This window comes from Gastrolobium bilobum, unplaced genomic scaffold (assembly GCF_033153095.1).
Source record: "Gastrolobium bilobum isolate Gb01-03AN ecotype WA unplaced genomic scaffold, APGP_CSIRO_Gbil_v1 utg8480, whole genome shotgun sequence".
Taxonomy (NCBI): Eukaryota; Viridiplantae; Streptophyta; class Magnoliopsida; order Fabales; family Fabaceae; genus Gastrolobium; species Gastrolobium bilobum.
The window spans coordinates 27,708-51,777 of NW_026899605.1; the positions used below are offsets into that span (position 1 = coordinate 27,708).

At 31.2% G+C, this 24,070-nt stretch overlaps 2 protein-coding genes across 2 annotated transcripts; one reads left to right on the plus strand and one right to left on the minus strand.

Moving 5' to 3' along the window:
* The first annotated feature begins 1,964 nt into the window (after positions 1-1,964).
* LOC133291868 (E3 ubiquitin-protein ligase MBR2) lies at positions 1,965-8,001 on the plus strand. Its single transcript, XM_061490196.1, has 6 exons — positions 1,965-2,096; positions 4,091-5,285; positions 5,385-5,435; positions 5,508-5,606; positions 5,980-6,144; positions 7,446-8,001. The coding sequence occupies exons 2-6, from the start codon at positions 4,113-4,115 to the stop codon at positions 7,593-7,595; spliced, it is 1,638 nt and encodes a 545-aa protein (XP_061346180.1). The 5' UTR covers positions 1,965-2,096; positions 4,091-4,112; the 3' UTR covers positions 7,596-8,001.
* A 5,743-nt stretch (positions 8,002-13,744) lies between these two features.
* On the minus strand, positions 13,745-16,662 carry LOC133291884 (uncharacterized). Its single transcript, XM_061490231.1, has 2 exons — positions 16,438-16,662; positions 13,745-16,251 (listed from the first exon to the last, which is right to left on the minus strand). The coding sequence occupies exon 2, from the start codon at positions 15,680-15,682 to the stop codon at positions 14,420-14,422; it is 1,263 nt and encodes a 420-aa protein (XP_061346215.1). The 5' UTR covers positions 15,683-16,251; positions 16,438-16,662; the 3' UTR covers positions 13,745-14,419.
* Positions 16,663-24,070: the final 7,408 nt, after the last annotated feature.

Here is a 24,070-nt window from a genome sequence, read left to right on the forward strand (position 1 = left end):
AATCTGAGGTCGATATCATTTCATTTATCAAGCCTCCTGACATTATCTTGTTCTTGTAGGATAATGCCGCTACTTTTATCATTCATGTCGGCTTTATTGTTTCCTTTATTAATACGGATTTTTCATATCTTTATTTCTTTTCCTTATTAATAATAATTTTTTTAGATTTTTTAATTTAAATCACAAATCAAATTTTTGTTTTTTTATATATTAAAAAATGTGATTGAATTTTCATATCATATTATACACGTTTCTTATGATATAGTGCCGTATCGTTTGATACAAATTCCTTTCCGATACACCATTCGATACATAAAAGCTAAATGCCATATTTGGATATCTTTTTAGGGTTTAAAGCAATGTTGAGAAAATCGGCCCGGCCCGGAAACTGGCCCATCAATCGGTCCGATTCTTGCAACGGATCAGATATGTTATTGACCCGCTATTGACCCGGTGAACCGGTCGTGAACCGCGGTTCAACCGGTATTAACCGCCGAACCGGTGGACCAGTTTTATTACTCAAACCGGTTTTGGAAAAATAATTTCGAAGTTGCAGTTATTGGGATTCAAACTCGAGTATCATGAGTATGCCCAACAACAACTTACCACTGAGTTGAGTTTGTTTGCTGGTTAATATGCACCATATATATATATGGAAAAATATTTCTCAAGCAGCTTTAGATAAGTTTATTTCCGGCTATCCCAAACTACGTCGTTTTATTTATTTATTTTCTTATATTAATTGATTCAATCTAAAAGGATATGGGCTTATATCCTTTAAAAGGATAGATATTTTTCCCATATATATATATATATATATATATATATATATATATATGGGAAGGATATTGTGACAACCAAGTTGTGTTACTACCAAGTAACTACCAATTAATCTCACCGTTAGATCGATTATGTTGATCTAACAGTTATATTTATTTCTATCTTTGTATGGTCATGATTTTCCAAATCTAATATTTTATATTTATTTCCACCTTTGTAGGATTATGATTTCTCATATTTAATGCTTTCACTTTAAATATGGGACATCATAACCTTACAAAGATGAAAATAAATATAACCGTTGGATCAACATAATCGATCTAACGTTGAGATTAATTGGTAGTCACTTTGTAGTAACATAACTTGGTTGTCACAGTATCCCTTCCCATATATATATATATATATATATATATCATATCATTTACTAGTGGGGATCGAACCCTTGTTGTTAAGATATGAATTGTAATATTTACAACTAAACTACATTTGGTTCTTAGTTCACTTGTACCATTTAAAATATTTATTATATAATTAAGTATAATATATATATATATATATATATATATATATATCTGGTTCATGCGGTTGAACCAGTAATCGAATTTAATAACATTGGTTTAAAGAAATATAACAAGTCACGTAAGAATAAGATATAAAACTTTTGCACTAAGCATTAATTATTTTTTTAGAAAGATTATATTTACAATATATTTTCTTATAATTTTTTATAATTATTTTTTATTATTGAATTAAAAAAATTAATGGCTATAAAATAATATTAAATAAAAATAGGTAATTAAATTAAATTAAATAATAACAAAAAATTGTAAAAGATTATAAAAATAACCTAACTCAGTAATTTTTTTTATTTAGAAAAACGAATAAATGGGGACATTAGGCAGTTGAGATAAAAGCTACCAAATTCATTGGTTCATTGATTCAGAGCGATTTGCCATTGCTTTCGTGTGCCAACAAAAAATAAGCCTCACATTAGTTACTCTTACTCATAATAAGGATCTTTGAGTGTGACATAATCACACTCAATCCAAGCCGTCCATTTTTTCACATTTCTGAATAGGACGGCGCCCAACAAGCCTTGTCGTTTTTTGTTTGGGTTGCATATTTGGTTCCGCTTCTAACCATAGTGGGCTTCTTATTAGAACACCTTCCTCGTATATGAAAATTGCACTTTGCTTCTCTCTTCTCTCTCTTTCTAAAACTAAAACTAAAACCTCTTCTCTCTCTCTCTCTCTCTCTCTCTCTCTCTCTCCTCTGTTCCAAGTTTCCAACGGAGAAGAACCACAACAGCGAAAAAGGTAGCTACCCAATTCAAATTTCTCTGCTGAACTCGAGCTATTCAAATTCCAACTCCACCACAATTTTTTTTCTTCCTTATCAAACTTAATTGTAAAATTGGATGATTATTATTATTTTTTATTTATTTATCAGTTTTGTCGACGTTGGTCCTCGTCTATCTCTCGTTCTCTTTGATAAAAAAATAAAATTAATAAATAATATATATTTTATGAACTTTAATCCGATTGAATTTTAATATATTTTTTATAAAAATAAATAAATTTTGGGTTCGTTCAAGTTGAAATTAATCGACGGAAGCTTTTGGTTGTGTGAGGAATACGTGGAGGTATTGTGATTTCTATTTTGGTTTATTTGGGTTGTTTGTTTGGGGTTTGGGATGAGTAAGGTATGGTTAGTGTTGAGCTTATTTTCAGAGCTGAAATCACGGAGAAGAAGTCTTTGTGATTGTGTGGAGAATATTTGATGGAAAAGAAGGGACCCCCCACTTTTTTCTGTAATCAATCATCCATTCATTGCGCCCCATCTAGTCTTCTTTTTCTTCTTTCTTTCTTTCTTTCACATTTACTTGTTATTATTTCACTCTAAAAAACAACACTATGTTGTTTGTTTTGCCAAGTTTTTTTGTTCTTCAGAATATATTGATTTTGAGGAAATTGGTTTCTCTGTTTACGTCATAAAAATGTTGCTTTTATTGTTTGCGTGATATGATCGTGGTTTCTGGCGGTTGGCGTTCGTCATCATCTGATCATGTATCGTTTTTTCTTCTTTTTTTCTTTTTTCACTTCCTATTTGGATTGTTTTGGCTGAAGATTTTGTGTTCCAGGTTGTATGTAATGTAAATAAATTCAAGGAGCATCATCCTTGTAGGGATATGATAGAGCCCTGTTGGTTTCACGGCGTGTATCAAAGAGACTTTATTCTAGATTGTTATGCAAATATTGGAAGATTCAATATCATACGTTTACATTGACTGTTGAGTGAACGCTTCTCTATTTGCTGATTTTCTTGAAATTCTGACCTTATGAGATTAGATTTTTTTCTTCTTCTTTATTTATCTTGTGAATTTGACTATTTGAAAGTTTGAGTATATGTTTTCTCTCTTCTCAGCATTTCTCATTTTTTACATCAGAAATACTTTTCAAAGTTGGATATTTTCTAACTTTTGATATAATTATGATTTAATACACCTGCTTTGGTGCAGTTCAAATTCCCTTGGTATGTATTTAATTGAGCACGCAAAACCTAAGTAATTAACTCATCTTGCTCAAAGGGATCAATAATACTATGCTGAGAAATAATTCCCTCAAAAGATGGAATTGGCATGAGACTTACGAATTGACTTCTTGGTCAATGTTGCAATAAATTTTCCCTTTGATTGGATTTTCTAGTCAAAGGGATTTCTAAATGCTTACTGAGATAGAATGCTTTTGCCTCCCTGACACACAACATGAGCATGTTAACAATGAATTTTGTCCTATGACCTCTATTTTATCTTATAATGCCAAATATATTTCTTTTTGTCCTCTTTCACTTGAATTCCAGCCATTGTATGTGCTTGCTGTAAGAGTTTTGTTCAAATTCATCTGAAGCTCCTCTTTAAGAGAATCCAAAATGTGATATATTTTGTATAACTCCTATTGTTAAGAAAATACATATATGTTTTAACTTTATTTCGTTTCAATGCATAAAATTAATTACCGGAGATTATAAAGAAGGTACTGTTCTGAAGAAATTTAGCTATGGTACATGATAATTTTGTGACGGATTCTAGATTTATTAAATGTGAAACTTCTCCAAACCTAAATTTATGTATTATGAGTGGAGCCTCTATGTCTAGCCAGTCTTTATGTTGCAGCTTAAGTTCTGCATATAATCCATTGCTATCAAGAAACATGTAAAATTATTGTCTCATACAATCTATATTATGCTTTTGACAATCATGTATCTTATATGAGTTTCGGATCTTCTAATACATCATGCCAATGTGTTACAGATTTGAAGGGAATAAGCTATTGATGGATGAATATTCTGGTAAAAGAGCCATTGATGGGGTGGTAGTTCCTAAAAAGGGGATGGGCCATGTGTTTAGAGATACCGCTAATACTAGAGATCGAAATGGTCAAGTGTGCAGTCGCCTTGGTTGCAGTAGCAGAGTCAACTCTCCTAAAGGTGCTCAAATTGGTTCTTCTGAAAAAGGTAAATCTTTGAGGCCTTCAATCCGATCCTCTTCAAGTGGCAAGGAAGCAATTGGAAGCTCCTCTAGAACTTTCTCTGGGGCTAGTAACCCAGGAAAACCCCTTATAAAGCCCCGGAAAACAATATCGTCTCGGGTAGAGACTGATTCATCTGAATCTAGTAGTGTACAAGATGAACCAGAAGTTTCAAAGCTTGTCCCTCCACCTGATAAAACTCAGAGAGGGGGACTTCAAGCTGAAGTGGAAAATGCAGAGTCTAGTAATGTCATGCTGATGGAAGTAGGGAGCTCTAGTGTAGTATCTAATACAAGATCTCGGAGGAATTTTCATTCGAAGCCTGGATTACGTGGTCAAGAAATTAAAAACACTGGTCCAGTGACACGTGCAGGTGCCAGTAAGTATGGGTTAAGGAACCTCAGATGCAACTCTATTTCTGATGTCATCCCTGCTGATTGTTTACCATCAGATTCAACCCTTAACAAAAGGAAGGATATGATAAAAAAGAGAAATTGTGAAGGGGAAAGTAGTTCCACTGCTAGAGGGAAAAAGATGAGTGGGTCTTCATTAGAAGGACGGAATTCTGGTTCCAGAAATGGCATATCTATCTCTGATTCAAGAATATCTAGAAATACTCCTCCTCACAGGGACAGGCCAGACAGCAACGTAGCGTCGGTTAGGACACGAAGACCAATAAGTGGTAATGCCAGGGGAAGGCTTTCTAGCCAAGGAAATGCTAATCATGTGGCACCCAATGAGTCTTTTGTCATGATACCTTCTTTGCCTCATTCTAGTGATCTTCATGCTCCTGGTGTATCACATCATACATCTGTAGAGACTCCTTTAAGTCGTCTGAGCTCTTATAGTAGAGCAGGTACCGGCAGTGAGGAGTTATATGGTGTTATGCCTGTGTCTCCTGCAGACTATGGCATCACTCATTCTCTAATAAATCGGGATAGCTTTCGACGTCGCTACAACATGGATGGTATTACAGAGGTAATTTTCATTGTAAACATGAGAATTGCAAAAAAAAAATTATCATGGTCTTTGATATGAGAGTTCACAACTAAATTACTATTTTGTAATTGTTTTTAGGTATTGTTGGCACTTGAGAGGATTGAACAAGATGTTGAGCTAACACATGAGGTAATTCTTGATTAAAAATTCATTTGCCTTAATATACCAGTTATCTGATGCATTCATTTTGTGCATTTGCAGCAAATTCTTTTACTGGAGTCGAACTTGTTCCTTACTGGACTAAACTTCTATGATCAGCACAGAGACATGCGATTGGACATTGATAACATGTCATATGAGGTTTGTTAACGTCAAAAGGTGCTACAATTCAGTTTGTTATATTTGTTTTCTTAATTTCCTATTCTTTTTCTTAAAATATTTACAATGGTTTGAGAATTTTGTGATTACAACAGATTTAGATGAAAATATTCATAAGAATGCATGTGATTAAAGCATTGTGAGGCTTATAACCAAATTTTAAGTGCTGTTTAGTGGCAGTACGTAATATCTTCAACTTCTAAAGAAGAGGTTTGAAATTTAGCTGAGTTGAGGGAGATTGCTTTGAAAAGGGATCATTATCCTTGATATTACATGCATTTATTTTGGGATAAAAAAAGTATGATTTTTTTAGTTTTAGCTATTTTCACCTCCCAAAGTATTCTAAAAATGACAGGAACTACTTGCTCTGGAAGAGAGGATGGGTACTGTGAGCACAGCTCTAACAGAGGAAACACTTTCAGAATGTCTAAAGAGAAGTTTCTATCAATCCTCACCCTCAGACCATGCAGCTGAGAGTTGCAATGAGGATAACGATGATACCAAATGCAGCATCTGCCAGGTATTTTTTCCACACCAAATGAAGATTTTTGCATCATTTTACTTTTTCATGGCAACCGGGGTGTCATTGAACACCATCATGGCTCAAAGGCTTAGTGCTTGTTTGGATTGACTTCTCCTCCCCTAGAAGCTGCTTTTTTTTAAAAATTAAGTGCTTTTAGAAGAAAAACTTATGTTTGGATGAGTGCTTTCAATAAAAGCAGAAGCCAACAAAAAAGGAGAAATCTTGCTTTTCTGAAAAGCTAAATTTTTTAGCTTTTAAAAGAAGGAGAAGCAAAAAGCTAAAATTTGACCCATCTCTCCCTTCGAGTATTCCGTCTCAGCCGGAGCAGCAAACCTCCAAGGTTGAGGATAAAAAAGAGAGAGATCTGAGATGGCTTCAATCGATGAAAGAGAAGAGAGGTATACCATGGTTGAGTTTTTGGCGAGACTCGAGGGAGAGATATATACGAAGAAGTCGCTAAGTATTGAAAATTGAAAAGGGTAATCCCCAATCTGATGTTGCCCTGCATATTGCTAGTCTTTCAATTTCATTTGAACTTTCCCTAGACCATTAAGGTCCATCAATGGCAGTTCACATGCATCCACAAGAGGGTGATTTTGATCAATAAAACTTTTAGCCTGTTGGGGTTTGGAGTTCAAAGTTGAGCAGAATTTATCAAATAACATTGAAAAAGAAACCATGAGTAACTATGAATCTCACATCCTAAAAAAGAAACATGTGGCGAGATTCTTAAATTCCACCAGAAAAATTGAAGCATGAAAAAGAAATAGAAACCAGAACCAGATATAGGATGAAAAAGAATCACGATATAGCAAGATGAAAAAGAGAAAATGGTAAAAAAAAAAAAAAAGAACAAAAGAAGGTCATAACAGTAATTTTATATTGAAGAAGTACTTTTTTATTTTAACATCCAAATGATATGTTTACTTAAAAGTATTTTTCAAATATTACATCCAAACACAAAATAACTTTTAACTTTTAAAAAAAGTTCTTTTGAAAAAAGCAACTCATAAAAAGTTTCTTTTTTCAAAAGCCCATCCAAGCGGGCCCTTATTGTCCGTGACAATCTACCTGCGTCCCATAGGATTCAGTTGACGCACAAATTAAGTGTCTGTTAGCATGCCCCATTTCAGTATATAACTGAAACTAGTATACCTTGCATTGTATAGGCATTTAAGACTACATGTTTCCATCCTTTGCACAAATAAAAAGGTTCTTGAATTAGTCACTGCCTCTCAGACTGATACACACTTATTGTTACAAGATATGATTTTAAGATAAATTGACTTGAATTGTAGGAGGAATATGTGGCCACAGATGAAGTGGGGAGTCTGCAATGCGAACATATGTATCATGTGGTTTGCATACAACAATGGCTACGGCTAAAAAACTGGTGCCCTATTTGCAAAGCATCAGTGGCACCGTCAAATTCATCCTCATCTCATTAATTACATTGTTAAACCAGACGAGGGAGACAGATTTCTTTCTATCCCCTCTTTCTCTCTTTTTTTATTATTTTGGATCACTTTTGTACAAAATACAGTTGCTCCTCCTCACCTCTTCTTATTGGTCATTTGTACATAGCCAATATCTTCATCCACATTATCTAATAACACAAGCCACAGGCTTGATAGACTTAAATTTCTTCTTAAGCTGCGGGTGCAATATTCTTCTTACACATTATCTAGATGTCCTTCCTTCCTTCTTGCGTTCTCTTTTTTAATTCTTACATAAGATGCCTTAAGGAGGATTTGGAAGGAGAAGTAAAAGGAAGGCAATGAAGTTGCTTTTTTTTTTTTTTTCTCTCTATTTGTATTATAACGTTTATTATGAGGTTTTAGATTTAGGTTTAGTTATCCCTTAAATTTTATAAAGCTAGTTCTTATGTGAACTAATTTTGAGAGAAAACTAGTCCTTAAAAATTATATTCCGGATGTTTTAGACTCTTTATTTTTTCTGTTTCTCTTCTTAATCTAGATTTAAGAGTGGCTCTTGGATAAGATGTAAGAAACTCTCATCGGTCAATAAGTAAGTCATGTTTTTTGAATTTAAATAATCACAATCTTTTATATTTATATAGATATATTTAGGGTAATATTTTTTTTTATGTTACATAAGAAAAGTATTATCTCTCTTTTACATTCACATTTTTTAAATGGGTTTTACAAGAATTTTTTTCTTTCATCTTTTTAACTATTTTCTCTCTCATATTTATTATTTGGGTTGGAGATAATATTTTTTCTATATAACATAAGAAAAGAATTACTAAACAAAACCTAATTTTGAACTATTTTTTTATTTGTTTATTTTGACTTCTTGTTACGTTTTATGACATTTTAAACTAGTTTCAGGATTTGACAAGGTATATCTAATGTTCATTGGAGTAAATTTTTCTGTCATGTAGGAGGTTGAATCAACGGACATTTTCCTAAAAGGAATACATGCAATAATCCCCAAATAAAAATTGTGAAAATTTGTAAAAAGCAGTAGTAAATTAGGATCCATAAAAAGTGACAAGCTCCAAAGCAAAGAAGCAAAAAATCATCGTTTCAGTAATTTTAAAGTGAGAAAATGAATTTTTTTAAATGAAAATCATTTTATACATCATAAAAATATATAATGTGAAAAATAAAAATACTCATTTTTTAGTTATAAGATTGAAATTGTCTTCTATTTTTCACACTAAGTGTTTACTCAAAATTTCAAATACTAATAAAAATAATTATAATAGTAAGTTACACAATTATTAGTAGGGAAGGATTATATTTACAAACTTTTTGTTTAGAAACTCTTATAAACTACAATATGTACTCCCGAAAGTATACTAGATTACACTATATATTTCCGGAAGTACATAATGTAATATGTAAAAATTTGAAAAATAATTTGTAAACGGATCCTTCCCTTTATTATTATTATGAAAATTGACATTAAATTCGTTTAGTCAAATAATATTAATATCTTAAATAATTATTATTCATCAAACATGATATTTTCAAAATTATGTAACTTTAAAATATTAAATTTATTAAAATAATGATAGTTTAATAATTAATTTTTCTTGAATATATATGATTGATATTTCTTTCTCTTTTCCTTTTCTTTCCAAGAAATATTTGGAAATGAAGATCTTAATAATTTGTATTTAATAATTGAAATAATACGAAATACAATTATTATTATTTAAAAATATTATTAAATTCATTTAATTGAACAATAATTAATATTATAAAAAAGTCTTATTTGTCTGACACTTTTTTTTATAATGTCTTTAAATTTTAAAATAAAAAAGTTATTATCAACAATAATAATTTGATGACTGATATTTTTCGTGTGAAGAATTCAATTTTTTTGAAATAAATATCTTAATAATTAATATCATAAATAGTCAATATTATTATCTTATAAATTAGCAGTAAATCACTTTATTCAAACAATAATTAATACAGTAAATAATTTTCATTTGTGTAATTATATTTGGAATTCCTGTAAATTTAAAAATAAAATTTATTCTCAATAATAATAATTTGATAAATTTTTTTATTTTTTTCATGTTTGCTCAAAAAATTTAAATGTTTAATAAAATGTGAGGAGTGATCAAATTTTTCTTCTATTAAAACATAAATGTCTCAAATTTCGATATTTTGAAAAAAATCATAACACAAAATAATAAAATTTTACGAAAAACACTAATATTTAAGTAACTATGGACTTTGCATGATATCTCACCCACCAACTTAAATGATATAAAAAATATGAATTCTTCAAGTGAAAAGGGAACAAAATGAGAAACTAATCACCGAACTATCATTTTAATAATAATTGTAATGTATTTGAATTTAAAAAACAATCTTATAAAGAAAAGAAAAAGAAAATTATTTATAGCATTAATTATTATTTTTGAGTTAACAAATTTAGTAAAAATTTCAAAATAATAATAATAATAATAATTGTATTATTTACTATCTTAATTATTATTTATGATGCTAACTGATAATTAGAGGGCGATAAAAATGAAATTTGGGACGAAAAACCAATATCATGTTACATAGTATCATCCTCAAATGTCGTTGGGCAATCTTATGAGAGTGAACAGGCTATACCACTTGGCAGCGTATGGTCTCACTAATGGGGCTGGGGGAGCGAAATTTTCTTCTGTGCATCAAATATATGCAAGTGAGTATATCTTTTTTTAAAAAGGAGAAAATTTTCTTAAATTTTAATCCATATTTTTTTAAAAATAGAAAATTGTGTGTCATTTTAAAGGATGTAAAATTGTGTCATTTTAAGTGAGAGAAAAAAAGATAAATCATGAAAGAAAGAGAGTGGACAAAAAAAAAAATAAAGATGTGGGTCTCACCTCTTTGTGAGAGTAAAATAACGCAAATTATATCATTTGAAAGGACAAAAAGAAAATACAAATCCCGAAATCTTTCCTTTTTTGAAAAAATATATGTATATTTAAAAAGAATTCACTTTTGCGGTTACTGCAGATAAGTAATCTCCAGTAAGCCTAATACGACATCATTTTGGACGAAAATTATGGTGTTTTTGTAATTTTAATTTATTTCAGGTTATAATAGTCTTTATATTTATAATTTTTTAAAATTTCAATACAAGAACGACGTTGTTTTAAAAATAAATACAGATAAAATAGTCACTGCAGAAATTAGTTTACAACATATTGTGCTGCTCACAAAGAAAATGAGGTTTGAAACGTACCCAAATTATTCATAGCCCCGGGTTGCCTTCAACGTTGAAGAACGTGATGCACATGTCTATGACTTCATCACTTTGCGGCTTAATCTTTTATGTTTTCGGAAATAATTCCAAAAAAGCTCATGAGTGAAAGCACTATAGCCTACGTCCATTCTCATTTTGTATTAACAAAGGGATGAAGGTCATGAGAAGTGGAACGCATCCATTTGATGTCTTTAACATACGTGTTCACATGATGTTAAAATGTTCCACTATAAAAGAAATTTTATGTTTTGAACCATTATTTTCACGTGCATCACAAAGGCTGTAGTGGCATGCTTTCCTTTTTAAGAAAAAAACGGAGAAAAGTTTGTACATAAAGGCAAAAATACCTTTTCAATTTTGGGTGTTGAAAGAGTAGAGGTTGAACATCAACACCACCTTTAGCTCTAATAAAGTTAATTGGAGTCGGTAATCCAATAATAAATAAGAGGAGATTAAAATAAATAAATAAATAAAATAAAATAAAATAAAAAAAATTCGGTAATTTAATAAGAAGGAAATTTAGTTATAAGAAGGAATACAAAACCCACTACTTATTCAATAACTGGGTGCCAATGATGCTGTAGACTGCATAAGAATTAGGTAATTTAGTTACTCGGGTTTTTCATTTTCTAGTTCTTTGATGATCAGAGTAAGGTATGTTTGTACTCTCTTAAGTTCATTCCAGAACACTGTATACAAATCTTTTATAGCATACCTAACATGGAGGATATTCATCTTAGCATTTTTGAGAACTTCTAATGCCTTACATGTTATCCATCTTGCTTTTCCGTTTCATCATGACATAATTCTTACTGGCTATGTAGAAGAACCTTAAAATTTTACCCCTCACCTGGCTATGGACTAATTCAATCTTCTATGATTAAATAACAATGTAAAAAATAAATATATCACTCTGAATTAGAACAAAACTCGAGCATACATATCCCATTTTTTTCCATTGGAAAGAAGTTGATAAACAGATAGCAGTTCTAAAAGAAATAAATTCCAAATCATTGGATGACCATGTGGGAAAAAAAATTAAAATAAAATATTAACTGTACTTTCTGTTCATAATTTTTTAGACACAGTCAAGTTTCTCCAAGTTTCTGCAGATAAACAATTGCACAACCAAAATATAAGATCAGAGAGGAATACAATCAAAAGCATTATGGATTCCCTCTTACCCCTCTTCAGCCTGTTCATTCTTAATTTCACCAAATCTGACAGTACTGTGCATTATGTAAGTACTCCCTTGACAACAAATGGGATGCACCTGGAGAGTGCCTTCAACACTTCTACTCATTACCTGAATCTTTGAGAAACTCCAAAACTTAGTTGCACCTGCAGAAGATTTACAAGATGATGCCAGGTACAACAGTTCAGCAACTCAGATCACGCATGGCCGTTTTAAGTTATAAGGAGCAATACAAATAAAATTGAATCTCAATATTCTAAACAATAAATAGACCGAGTCAGTAGATAAAATGAATGCATGTTTCACAATATCATTTTGGCCCAGACAATGTCTTAAGTTGTACATTATAAAAACGAGGCATCTGAGTGACAACCACGAGGATAGAATAGAATAATAAATTTCCAAATATTCAAAGAGTAGTAATAAACAAGGAAACTTCAATGGTCATTACTCATTAGCATTGAGATCAAATCAATCTCCATAATTTAGCCTGATATTGGTTGCATATTTCGCACCAAACGACACAACAGTCTAGCTTCTGATATTTAATATGGATCACTGACACTGGTAAATTACACATGAAGCTCAGCATTTATAATTATGGTAAAAGACAGACGAAATAAAACTCCAATTAAAATAAGCAATTTGCCACCCATTTATAACGTGTTCAATGCAAGAACAAAGGAAACATCAGTTAAAAATGTACGAACAACAATTGGAACCTAATGCAAAACAATGACCACACCGAAAGATCCAGGTAATTTTCAACATTATTAGTAGAGTGACGTTATCGGGTGCACACAAAGCTACAAAAAACAAATGTTACTTTTGGTGATCAATAGTATATAAACATTTCTAAATGGTTAAATGTAGGGTCCATTTGAAAATTCATATCAATAGACCACGTTAATATGGCATTTGCAAGCTGCAACTAAACATTTTTTTTTTCACTAACCAGTAAATCTGTACATATTTTACGAATTTATAAAATTATCTTCATATATTGTGTAAATTGCATCAGTTGCTTGTTGTAAAAAATAGTATAAAAACAAGACAAATGGCAAGATCATGATTCTTTTTTCTCTTTCCCCCAATGCATGCATGAACTACATGCAACAACCCATTTGCAAGTAACTTCCTCCAATCTGCCTGACTTTGCCCAAGTAACTGGTTCATCAGATTCTCAGCAATACTGTTGTTTAGCATACCACCATTTTTCATTACATGAGTGTCAGCGTCATTTACATATATGAGTAGAAAATGTTCCAATCATTTGAGAGAATTGAATGTAGACACCTATTATTCCCTTCAATTTTTCTGAAGAATTTTCATGCACTGTAGGCTTACTCTGCTTTTAATTCCAAAAGATTTCTGATTAGAGATCATATCCCATATGCCACAATGAATATAATAATACACTATTACATAAAAAAGTGCAAGCAACTTTTATCAGTCAAATTTTAAACAAATACATCAAGATGGTCAATGATTAACTAATACAAGGATGAATTATGTCTCCTTTTCATTGGCAGACTAAAACAGAGGTAATAAGATTAATGAAACATCAAGCGGATAAGATATCTCAATAAGCATAAAAAAAACGACTCCACATAAAATTGAGGAAATAGATATATGTCAAAATTTATAAGACCCAAATTTTATTAGAAATAACAATTACAGTCACCAAATTAAGTTGCACTAAAAGAGCAGTGTAAGTTACAAATCTACACAAAAGGACTAGAATACAAAAACACTACTTTGGGTATTGGTGAAATTTGGAATCAGGGAATTCAACCATTAAACTGAAATCATCTGGGAAATTTCAATAGATGTTAATGTGTTATTGATATTGAATTTCAATCAATCCTCAGATTCTAAAAATACATACAGAGCGACCCTGTAGCTCTTATACATGTCATAGTTCCTTGATCCCAGCTACACAACAGTATCCCTGCAAAACTTTCTTAGTTGTCTTTTCATTGGCCGTAAAGCAAACAAAAGCCTTGAGATCTCTAGAAATGGCAAATACAGCCAACATCAATGCTAAGAACATACAACAGTGCAACCAATCCTGGGTTTGATTTGATAGTACCCTTGGTTGCAGGTAAATAAATTTCCGATCCATCCAAGCCCTACAAAATAGCAGAGAGTCCAGAGATACGAAAAACTGAAGCTCAACCAGTATTTCATCCTGAAAGGGAAGGAAGCATCCATTTGGAGCCATCTGGTTCATACTGGCACAAAGAACAGAACTGAGTGTCTGATGATCACCAACCATTGCTGATCCATCAGAACCGGAAGAGCTTTTACATAAGACAAATCTTCATAAATGTGTTATTCCTCAAACGATTGCATAGATATTTTCTCCAACAGCAGTGGCCAATCGTCTCCAAGTTGCTGAGGATTTAGCTCCATGGCAACTTTAAAATCATGCAAAGAAACTGAGTGTGGTGATCTGTGTTCAGGCACAGGTTCTGCCAGCCCACCAGCACTCTGCATGTGTAAATGATTACTTGGCCACATGCCATTGATTAACTTACCCTGAATCTGCTGTTTGGGGACAGGGGGCCGCCTCGGGTCATTTGTAGACCTAGCTCCAACTAATTCAACACAAGACCTGATCAACCGTTTCAAGTACACATCCAACGTATTATTCAAGATATTGGCACATTCCATAGAAACATCTCCAAGACCCTGTACTGTGGCAATCTGCTCCATGCGCCTTCGCAGAGTCTCTATATCGGACAAGCTACCACTGCCACAGCAACTATCAAAATCACCAGTGCTACCCACTGGCAATGCTTTGCGGGCCCCACCTACACTTGCTGAGCAGTAAGGAATACCAAGTGGTGCAATCAAGGGACTTCTGGAGAAACTCAGGCGGTTTAACTGATCCACCTCTTCCCCATCTTTAACAATTGACATTTCAGCCAGCCCTTTGCCATGTATTCTTGGTTTTTCTACAGGTCGCTGAACAGAGTCCGCCCTTTCATTCTCAGGTAGCTCAGCAACGGCTTCAAGATGCTGTATTGGTCTCTGATAATCACATGGAGTAAGAACTCCATTCTCCATATCAACTTTACTACCACTGTCTTCTGTCCCCATGAATTGGTGAGAAACAGAATTGACCTTCCCATTTGGTCCAAGGGGGCTTGGTCTATCTCTCAGCTTCCGATCGCGTATTCCAGACCTAACCTTACGTGGGGATACTGGCAAAGCCCCATTTGACCAAATGTGTGCATTTTGATTTTGATTTTGGAAGCTGGAAGGACTCTGTTCGTGCCCATCTTCTCTACCAGGAGATATGTCTGTAGCATGTGCTCTGGACTTTGGGGTACCTGATGACTGGATTGGTGGTGGGGTCTTGGCTTGGCAGGCATTCTTCAAAATTGACTTTATAAAATGGTTGTGTAGTGGAAGATTCTCCCTCCCAAGTACTCGAAGACACAACTTATCAAATTCAGTCTTGCTCAGCTTCTGGCTCAGAAACCTGTTCAAGTAATTAAAGTACCGCTTCGACTTATCGGCTCCAATCCTCTTTATAATTTGAACTCTTAATTCACCCAAATCAATTCTCGAGCTCTGCTGGGGTTGCATTTCTCACAAGACAGATTCATACAACACCCAACAAATCAGAAAATAACCCACCCACCTGCAACCTCAATTTGAGCCAAATTGCAGTTGTTTTTGTTTCCAAAGAACACCAAATTCCCCCTCCCCCATATCAGTGAATACAAATCAATTAGCTACAAGCAGCGCATATCTGAACAAACAGATGCTTGAATCATACTAATAACAGTAACCCAGAGAGAAACCTGCAATTCTGAAGCGAAATCCGGTTACCCTTGTGCCTAAAAAAGCCCAAATTCACCAACAAACAGACCACAAAATGCAAAGACAAATCTCATCTTCCCGACGACAAAACCCTAGAGATCAAACCGCAACGGAACCCACTAACTCATTGAATTGAATGGCAAATCAAAACCCTAAGTTTGAATCACCAAACCCGGGTCCGAAACACCATGGTTGTTGTGTCGAACAGCACGAAGCGAACATTACATCACTGCACCAATTTAAACCCTCATTGTTTCACCAAATTCCAAAGCTTCGAACTTCAAATTTCGGAATTTGAAGTAGAGGGGTAGAGATCAGTGAGTTGGGGAAAACTGTATTACGAGAAAAAAATAAAATAAAATTAAAAAAAAAAAAAGGAACCAAAACCAAACGAAAAATAAAAAATAAAAAAGAAATTCAAATTGCAATTGAAGGAAGCACAATGAAGAACAAAAACTGAAGGAAGCAAGTGCGTAAATGAAAAACAAAAGGGTCTTATACATTGATTGAACTCTTACCTTCGCAAAGTTCAGGAATTACATACAAATCTCGAACCTCACTAACTGGGTTTCAATCTTCCAAGCTTCGTCTTTGCCTCTCTCTCTCTCTCTCTTTCTCTTTCTCTCTTTCTCTCTCTCTTTCTTTTAATTTAATATTTTTTTTTCTTCTTGTTGTTGGCGATTTTATATTGAGCTTCGCACTTTGTAGCTCGATCGCTGCTAATAGTATCGTTGCTTCCTCTTCTTCCCTCTTTTGTTTCTTCTTTTTCTTTCTTTCTTCGTATCTCTCAGCAGGTCTTCCCCTTTCCAATTATAAAAAAATATATATATATTTTTGCTAATTATGTGATTTTATCAACCAAATTTTTTAAACGAAGATACCCATCAAATTGTAAAATTGATATTGTTGCTCGATTTCTAATAGTTAACAGTTGTGATATTTTGATGATACTCATCAAATATTGAAATGATATCGTGTAATATTAAAATTATGATTTAATATTATTTACCGTATTTTAGAATATTTTATGGGATTATTTTCACTAATATTTTTATATTTTGTGATTTATTACTTTTTACGAATTTTTTTATGTGATATATTATTTCATTTTTTCCAATTTGTCTCCAAACTTATCTATACAATATTATGATTCAGAGTCATTCAGTAGAAAATTTGTTATGTGTAATTCATATAATGATTTGGATTCTTTTAAAAAGTTTAAAGTTTTCATCTTAAGCAAGTTTTTTTTAAAAAAAAGAATTAATTATATGTGTCATGGGTCAAGTGAGACTTGATCCATGATGCAACGGTGTAACATAATTAATTTAAATGTTAAATTAATAAAATTAATTTTAATTTTAATTTTGAATTTAAATAAAGTCATGAAATTAGATTTGATGACAATAGAGAAAATTAAGAAAATTAATTAATTAGATTGATTGGTTAAAATTAGAGAAACCAATCAATTGGATTGATTGGATAAAAGAAGAAGAAAATTACCCAATATGATTGGGAAGTGAGGAGACGCTAATCAAGGGATTAATTAGTCATCAATTATTTTGTGATTTATTACTTTTTATGAATTTTTTTATGTGATATATTATTTCATTTTTTCCAATTTGTCTCCAACCTTATCTATACAATATTATAATTCAGAGTCATTCACTAGAAAATTTGCCATGTGTAATTCATATAATGATTTGGATTCTTTTAAAATGTCTAAACTTTTCATCTTAAGTCAGTTTTTTTTAAAAAGAATTAATTATATGTGTCATGGGTCAAGTGAGACTTGATCCATGATGCAACGGTGTAGCCTAATTAATTTAAATGTTAAATTAATAAAATTAATTTCAATTTTAATTTTGAATTTAAATAAAGTAATGAAATTAGATTTGATGACAATGGAGAAAATTCAGAAAATTAATTAATTAAATTGATTGACTCAAATTAAGAAAATCAATTAATTAGATTGATTGACTCAAATTCAGGAAATCAATTAATTAGATTGATTGGTTAAAATTAGAGAAACCAATCAATTGGATTGATTAGATAAAAGAAGAAGAAAATTACCCAATATGATTGGGAAGTGAGGGGACGCTAATCAAGGGATTAATTAGTCATCAATTATTTTGTGATTTATTACTTTTTATGAATTTTTTTATGTGATATATTATTTCATTTTTTCCAATTTGTCTCCGACCTTATCTATATAATATTATAATTCAGAGTCATTCAGTAGAAAATTTGTCATGTGTAATTCATATAATGATTTGGATTCTTTTAAAAAGTCTAAACTTTTCATCTTAAGCAAGTTTTTTTAAAAAAGAATTAATTATATGTGTCATGGGTCAAGTGAGACTTGATCCATGATGCAACGGTGTAACCTAATTAATTTAAATGTTAAATTAATAAAATTAATTTAAATTCTAATTTTGAATTTAAATAAAGTCATGAAATTATATTTGATGACAATGGAGAAAATTCAGAAAATTAATTAATTAGATTGATTGACTCAAATTTAGGAAATCAATTAATTAGATTGATTGGTTAAAATTAGAGAAACCAATCAATTGGATTGATTGGATAAAAGAAGAAGAAAATTACCCAATATGATTGGGAAGTGAGGGGGACGTTAATCAAGGGATTAATTAGTCATCATATTTAGTTTATCTTTTTCCTTTTTTAAAGGAGACATTTTTTTTATTTTGCTCCATCCAAAAATATAGCCAAAAATTACTCCATTCTTTGATGTGTTACTGTATTTTTTTGTTTGATAATTGTCTTTTGTGCACATATTTCATATGTCTTCTCAAGTTGTTCTTCTTAATTGCATATTCCAAATATGATTTTATAAAGGATCTTAATCATACCAAGTGGAAGTGGAGGATTATAGTCTGGGTGGTTAAGACTTGAAAGGTTCCTAATTTGTATCGAAAATATTTTGATGACAATGTGGAGATAGTTATATTGGATGGACATGTAATACTTTTGGTTTTTATTTGGTATAGCTTTTGTGAAATGATATAATTTGGTTTTCATTATTTTATTAATGTGTGTGTTTGTAGGTGGAAGGGTCCATGCTATTGTAAAGATTCTTTACAAGTTCGAAATAAAATTCATGAAGTATATATCTATTTTCAGAAATTTTGGAGTTTGTTTAAATAGTGACAATTTTAGACCAAGTATGCATAATTATCATCTATCTTTCAACTCGAGAACGGATGTTAAATTGATTATTGATGCTACTTTCCTACCAATGGATTCGATTTTGTTGATTTTGACATTATTGAGAAAGAAGCACCTGATTGTACTTATTTAGTAGGTAATATATTTTGTCTATGATACTACTCACTTATTTGTTTTGTTTTTAAGATTATCATATGTCCAACCTCTTTGTTTTGTAGACGTCGTTGGTTTACTGTCAGGAATTGGGGAAGTTCGTGAGCATGTTGTTTCCGATAGAAAAACAAAAATGGTTGTGTTAGAGCTTGACAACCTAAGATATTTATGTTTATCCTAAGATATTTATGTTTATCGTACGTTTATATATATTTATTTTTAGTTAAATATGTTTAAATATATAACATAATTTCTTATAACCACTGCGAAATAGAGAACACGAGCTTGAGTGTACTTTGTGGGAGCAGTATGAAAATCAAGTACAAACTTTTTTTGGCAAATAATGAATCTCTTAGGAATGTGATCAAAGTCCGGCTTGCAAGGATAAAGGGTTTCATGGATATTTTTACTGATAGTTCTTTCTCATTTTATGCTTTTGTTTGAGTATATATTGTTCAATTTCTTTATTATAATGTATTTTTTCTTTGTGTCTTACTACTGTGTTTACTTTTTGAATGTATAAGTAAAATGAAAATAATAAATACAAAAGATATCACAAGTTCTTTTTTATTCCAATGTATCCGAGATTATGGACTCCAAAAAAAAGGTGTCGTATATACTTTTGAGAACATGCAATTTAATATAGCCGGATGTGTCTTTCCAAAAGCATTCATTTTCATGTATGCCTTTATTATATTCTATGTTATATAATTACGTTTTAGGCTTTCGTCTGATTCGATGGAAAATAGTTTGAGGTTAACTCAGTTATCCACCCAATCCTCATATTGAGAATTGTAAGGAAGTATATTTTCATAACTAATGAATACTTTCCCATATCTTTATTGGATTTTTTTTTTGTGTTCTTATGTTTTTATTATTCGTATTTCAGGTTACGACGTGCATTATTTTTGTAACCATAAATTCGATTGAATCGAAATACAATTGGTGGTATAAGTCCCGTAAAAAATGTATGTATTCCATTTGTTCTGATATCTAAAAATGGTATTGTAAGAACTGCCATAAACATTGGGAGGATTATCATCCAAAGTAAGTTGTTGTCCTAAACGTGTTTTGAATCTTAACGTTTCAATGACAAAGTACTGCGCATTTCACTTATTCATTTGTGATGCGTAACTAAACAACTAGTGTTAATATCTAGCAGATTCAGTATTCAAGTGAGGGTTGTGGATAACATAGATTCTGCATCTTTTCTTCTATTCGATAGACTATGTTGTTTTGTTGGGAATGAGTGCTGCTGATTTACGCGAGCAACATTTCAAAAGGGTTTGATTCTAATTCCTCCGCATTTTTTGTTCATTGAGGTGGTTCCTTTAAGAAAAATTAATTAATTAAATTAACTTTGTATAACATTTAGATGCAGGGTGGTGATTTGAATCATTATCCTATAGAGCTTAACGTTCTTACTGATAAATCCATGTTATCTAAAGTCAACGTGGAAAAGAAGAATTTTGAGTTATACACGAAGCCAAAATTTCAAGTTTGTAAAGTTTACTACAACAAAACTATTATCGCATCATACCTTAAGTCTGTTGTTGACACGAATGTATGTTGTTTTCGTTTTCAAACATTATTTGATTATATTAGTACTTTGTTTTAGTTTTATAAATATTTTAATTTTTAGGATCAAGAAGTATTTGATAATGCTTGCGACATTAATGTTGTATCAACAGATTCAAAAAGAGTTGCGGTATCTTTAAATTAAAATCAAATTTTATCAATTAAATGTTTTATGTGTTACTTGTATAACGTTTCATGATTTTATACAATTTTAATGTCTTACTAGAATGATGAGAGTCAAAAATATGATAGTGCCGATGTTGCTGATGTTTCCCCCACTTTGTTATCACCGTTGATTATAAAATTTGATGCCATCAATGATGAAGATTTTAATTGTTCTGTTAATCGTCATAACAAAAAGATTAAGATAGAGTTAAGTACTTATCCATTCTTTGTGTTTATAATTTTCTACTACATGTTATTTCTATATTCTATATCATTAATGCAATATAGTCACCTAACAATTTTTTTTAATTAGTTTTATTGCTAAAGTCGGAGACACCTTGTTGTAGAAAGGGTAGTTGTGACCCAATGGGTGCAGCTCAGTTGGTAATTTGGCGCTGAGTTAGTGGGGTTGGATATGTGTTCGATTCCCGCTGAATGCATTCTTGGGGTGGGGGCTGAACCTTTAGCCATCACTGTTCCCTGCACTCTGGATTAGTCTCATAGCCGACTCAAAGAGTCGAAGCTCGTGGGGATACCGGAGGGAGCCAACTCGTCTCAAAGAGATAATTAGGGTTGGGTAACTCCAAAAAAAAAAAAAGGGTAGTTGTGTATGGACAGAGCTGCTAGGGAAGAAGTTGTGTAGCATCAACATTGTTCTGGGTATGTTGAACTATATATTTGAGAATTATTAGACAATTAAGAAATATACAATGTCTTAATATTTATTTGACGCTTGATTGAACAATTATGGATGAGTGTCTAATGTTTAACATGAGGTTAAACATTAATTATTAGACAATATGATATTTAACATAATATAAATTTTTTGTGTTTCTATTTTTTCTTCGTCTTCTGAAGTTAATCTTTTGCAATAATTAATATACAATAATTCGCTTATTACTTGAAATTTGAAAATATTTGTTAATTTATTTGATTATGAAAAAAAGAAGTTTGATAAAATACATTATGGTAAATCATCTTCAACTAAAAAAAACAAAGAGACACATTTTGCATAGTAAAACTATATTTGTCATTAAAAATTTTATTATTCATGCGTCTACACTTCAAATGACTTCTTTTAATTTATATGTATCAGGAAATTTATTTTTTTATAAACTACATGTTAGTCTCTTAATCCTGATTATTTTCTGAAACCTTCTGATATTACTTTTTTTTTTCTAAACCTTCTTTCAATGGCTGATTTTTCATATTCTGCAAAGCGAAAAACAATTGAGAAACAGAGACAAATGCCCCTGAAATTTCTTCCAACGGATTTATTATTGCATACTTTTCGAGTCACTAATGTAACATTCTTAGAGTCTATTATAGACATGATTCAATATTAAGTTGCAAATCCCTTATCTATTTTATCTTTTAATTATTTTTTAATAATTGTGTCATACAAAAAATTATCTATAAACTTTATTTTAATTATTTCTTCGTGCATTGAATGGGTAAAAAATAGTTCCCAAAATTAATTACTAATCCCCCCATATTACCACTCTAATTTATTTATTTTTTGTTTATCTTCTTTTAAAATTTATCTTTTCAAGTTGTATGTGTGTTTATAATTTTTTTTAAGTGATGAGAAGGCTAAAGTCCAATATAATTTTACTTATAATGAGTTTTTGAATTAGTTGTTGTCCTTGATTTGAAAAATATCCAAGTTAGTATAAATTTTTTGTTGTTACAAAAATTCAATCTTCATATAATTATACTCTTTTCAATATATATGTCTTTATAGTTTAATTTGGAGGTATAAATGAGTCAGATGGCTCATTAGAGACTTATAACTTATATCAGGCCAGACCTAACCTATTATACTCAGTAAAATAAAATAAATTCAAGTCTTAAAAAAGTTTATTTAGAAAACAAGTTGTAGGCCTATTTTTATAAGACCTAATCTACAAGTAACCTATATTATATTATTTATTTTAATTAAAATAAAATTATTAAAGAACTAATAAATATAAATATTATTTTATTTATCTGTTTTAATTATTAATAAATATTGAAGGCCATATAGAGTTAAATAGACTAGTAGGTAGGGGTGTTAACGGGACGAGTCGAGACAAGTTTTGGTCTTAAAAGGTTAAGCATGTGTCAACCTAATCAAGCCTGTTATCTGTTATGAATATAAATATCGGTCTGTGGCCTAGCTTATTTACAAAAAATGAAAGCCTGATTTAGCCTATTTAAAAAAAAATAAGACAACAAAAAGTACCCAAACAGAATGTACAATCAATAGCACTAGTAATTCCATAAATATTCATAAATTCAATGTATATCTAAACAACATAATATAGAACAAAATCATTCAAAAAGTCTGTTTAACCAATAAAATTGAGGTGAAATGGAATAAGGAGAGAGAGATGGCTATTACAAGTAGTTTAAAAATATAAAATAAAAATAAAAATTAATATACTAGGCCAGCCTGAGAGATTCTAACGATGAGCTTTTGAATTGAAGCCTGAGACCTCTTTATTAAACGAACTTTTATACAAGTCTAAGTCTGGTTCCAACAACCAATTTTAGGCATATAAGTTCAGGCCTTCACGAGCCGAGTCAAAGGCCACTGATTCGTTTATCACCCCTACTAATAGGCCTAGGCCATATATTTTGAATTTTAAATATAAGTTAAGTCTATAATTTAGCTCATATCAATCGAATAAATCAGATAAGACTAAAAATATTTGACATAAATATGTTCTATTTAAATCAAAATCTAGTCATGTATGAAAAAAAAATCAAAACCTAGTCTGACCTAACTCGTTTACCTCCCTAATTTTATTTATAATGAAATTTTTATGCAGTTGTTGTTTATAATTTGAGACTTCTAAAAAATAAAGAAAATTTTGATGATATAAAGAAATTATTATTGAGTTAAATTGAGATTTACAATACATCTTGAGTTATCTGTTCAAGCTAATCGTAAATACATGTTTAGGTCTATTTTTCTTAAAAAAAGGGTAAAGTATCTTAATGTAATGGTATTCAAAAAGATTACGGAGAGAGAGTATTATGAGTACTGAGCAAGGGAGATGGTATCTAGGAATGTGCAAAATGTCC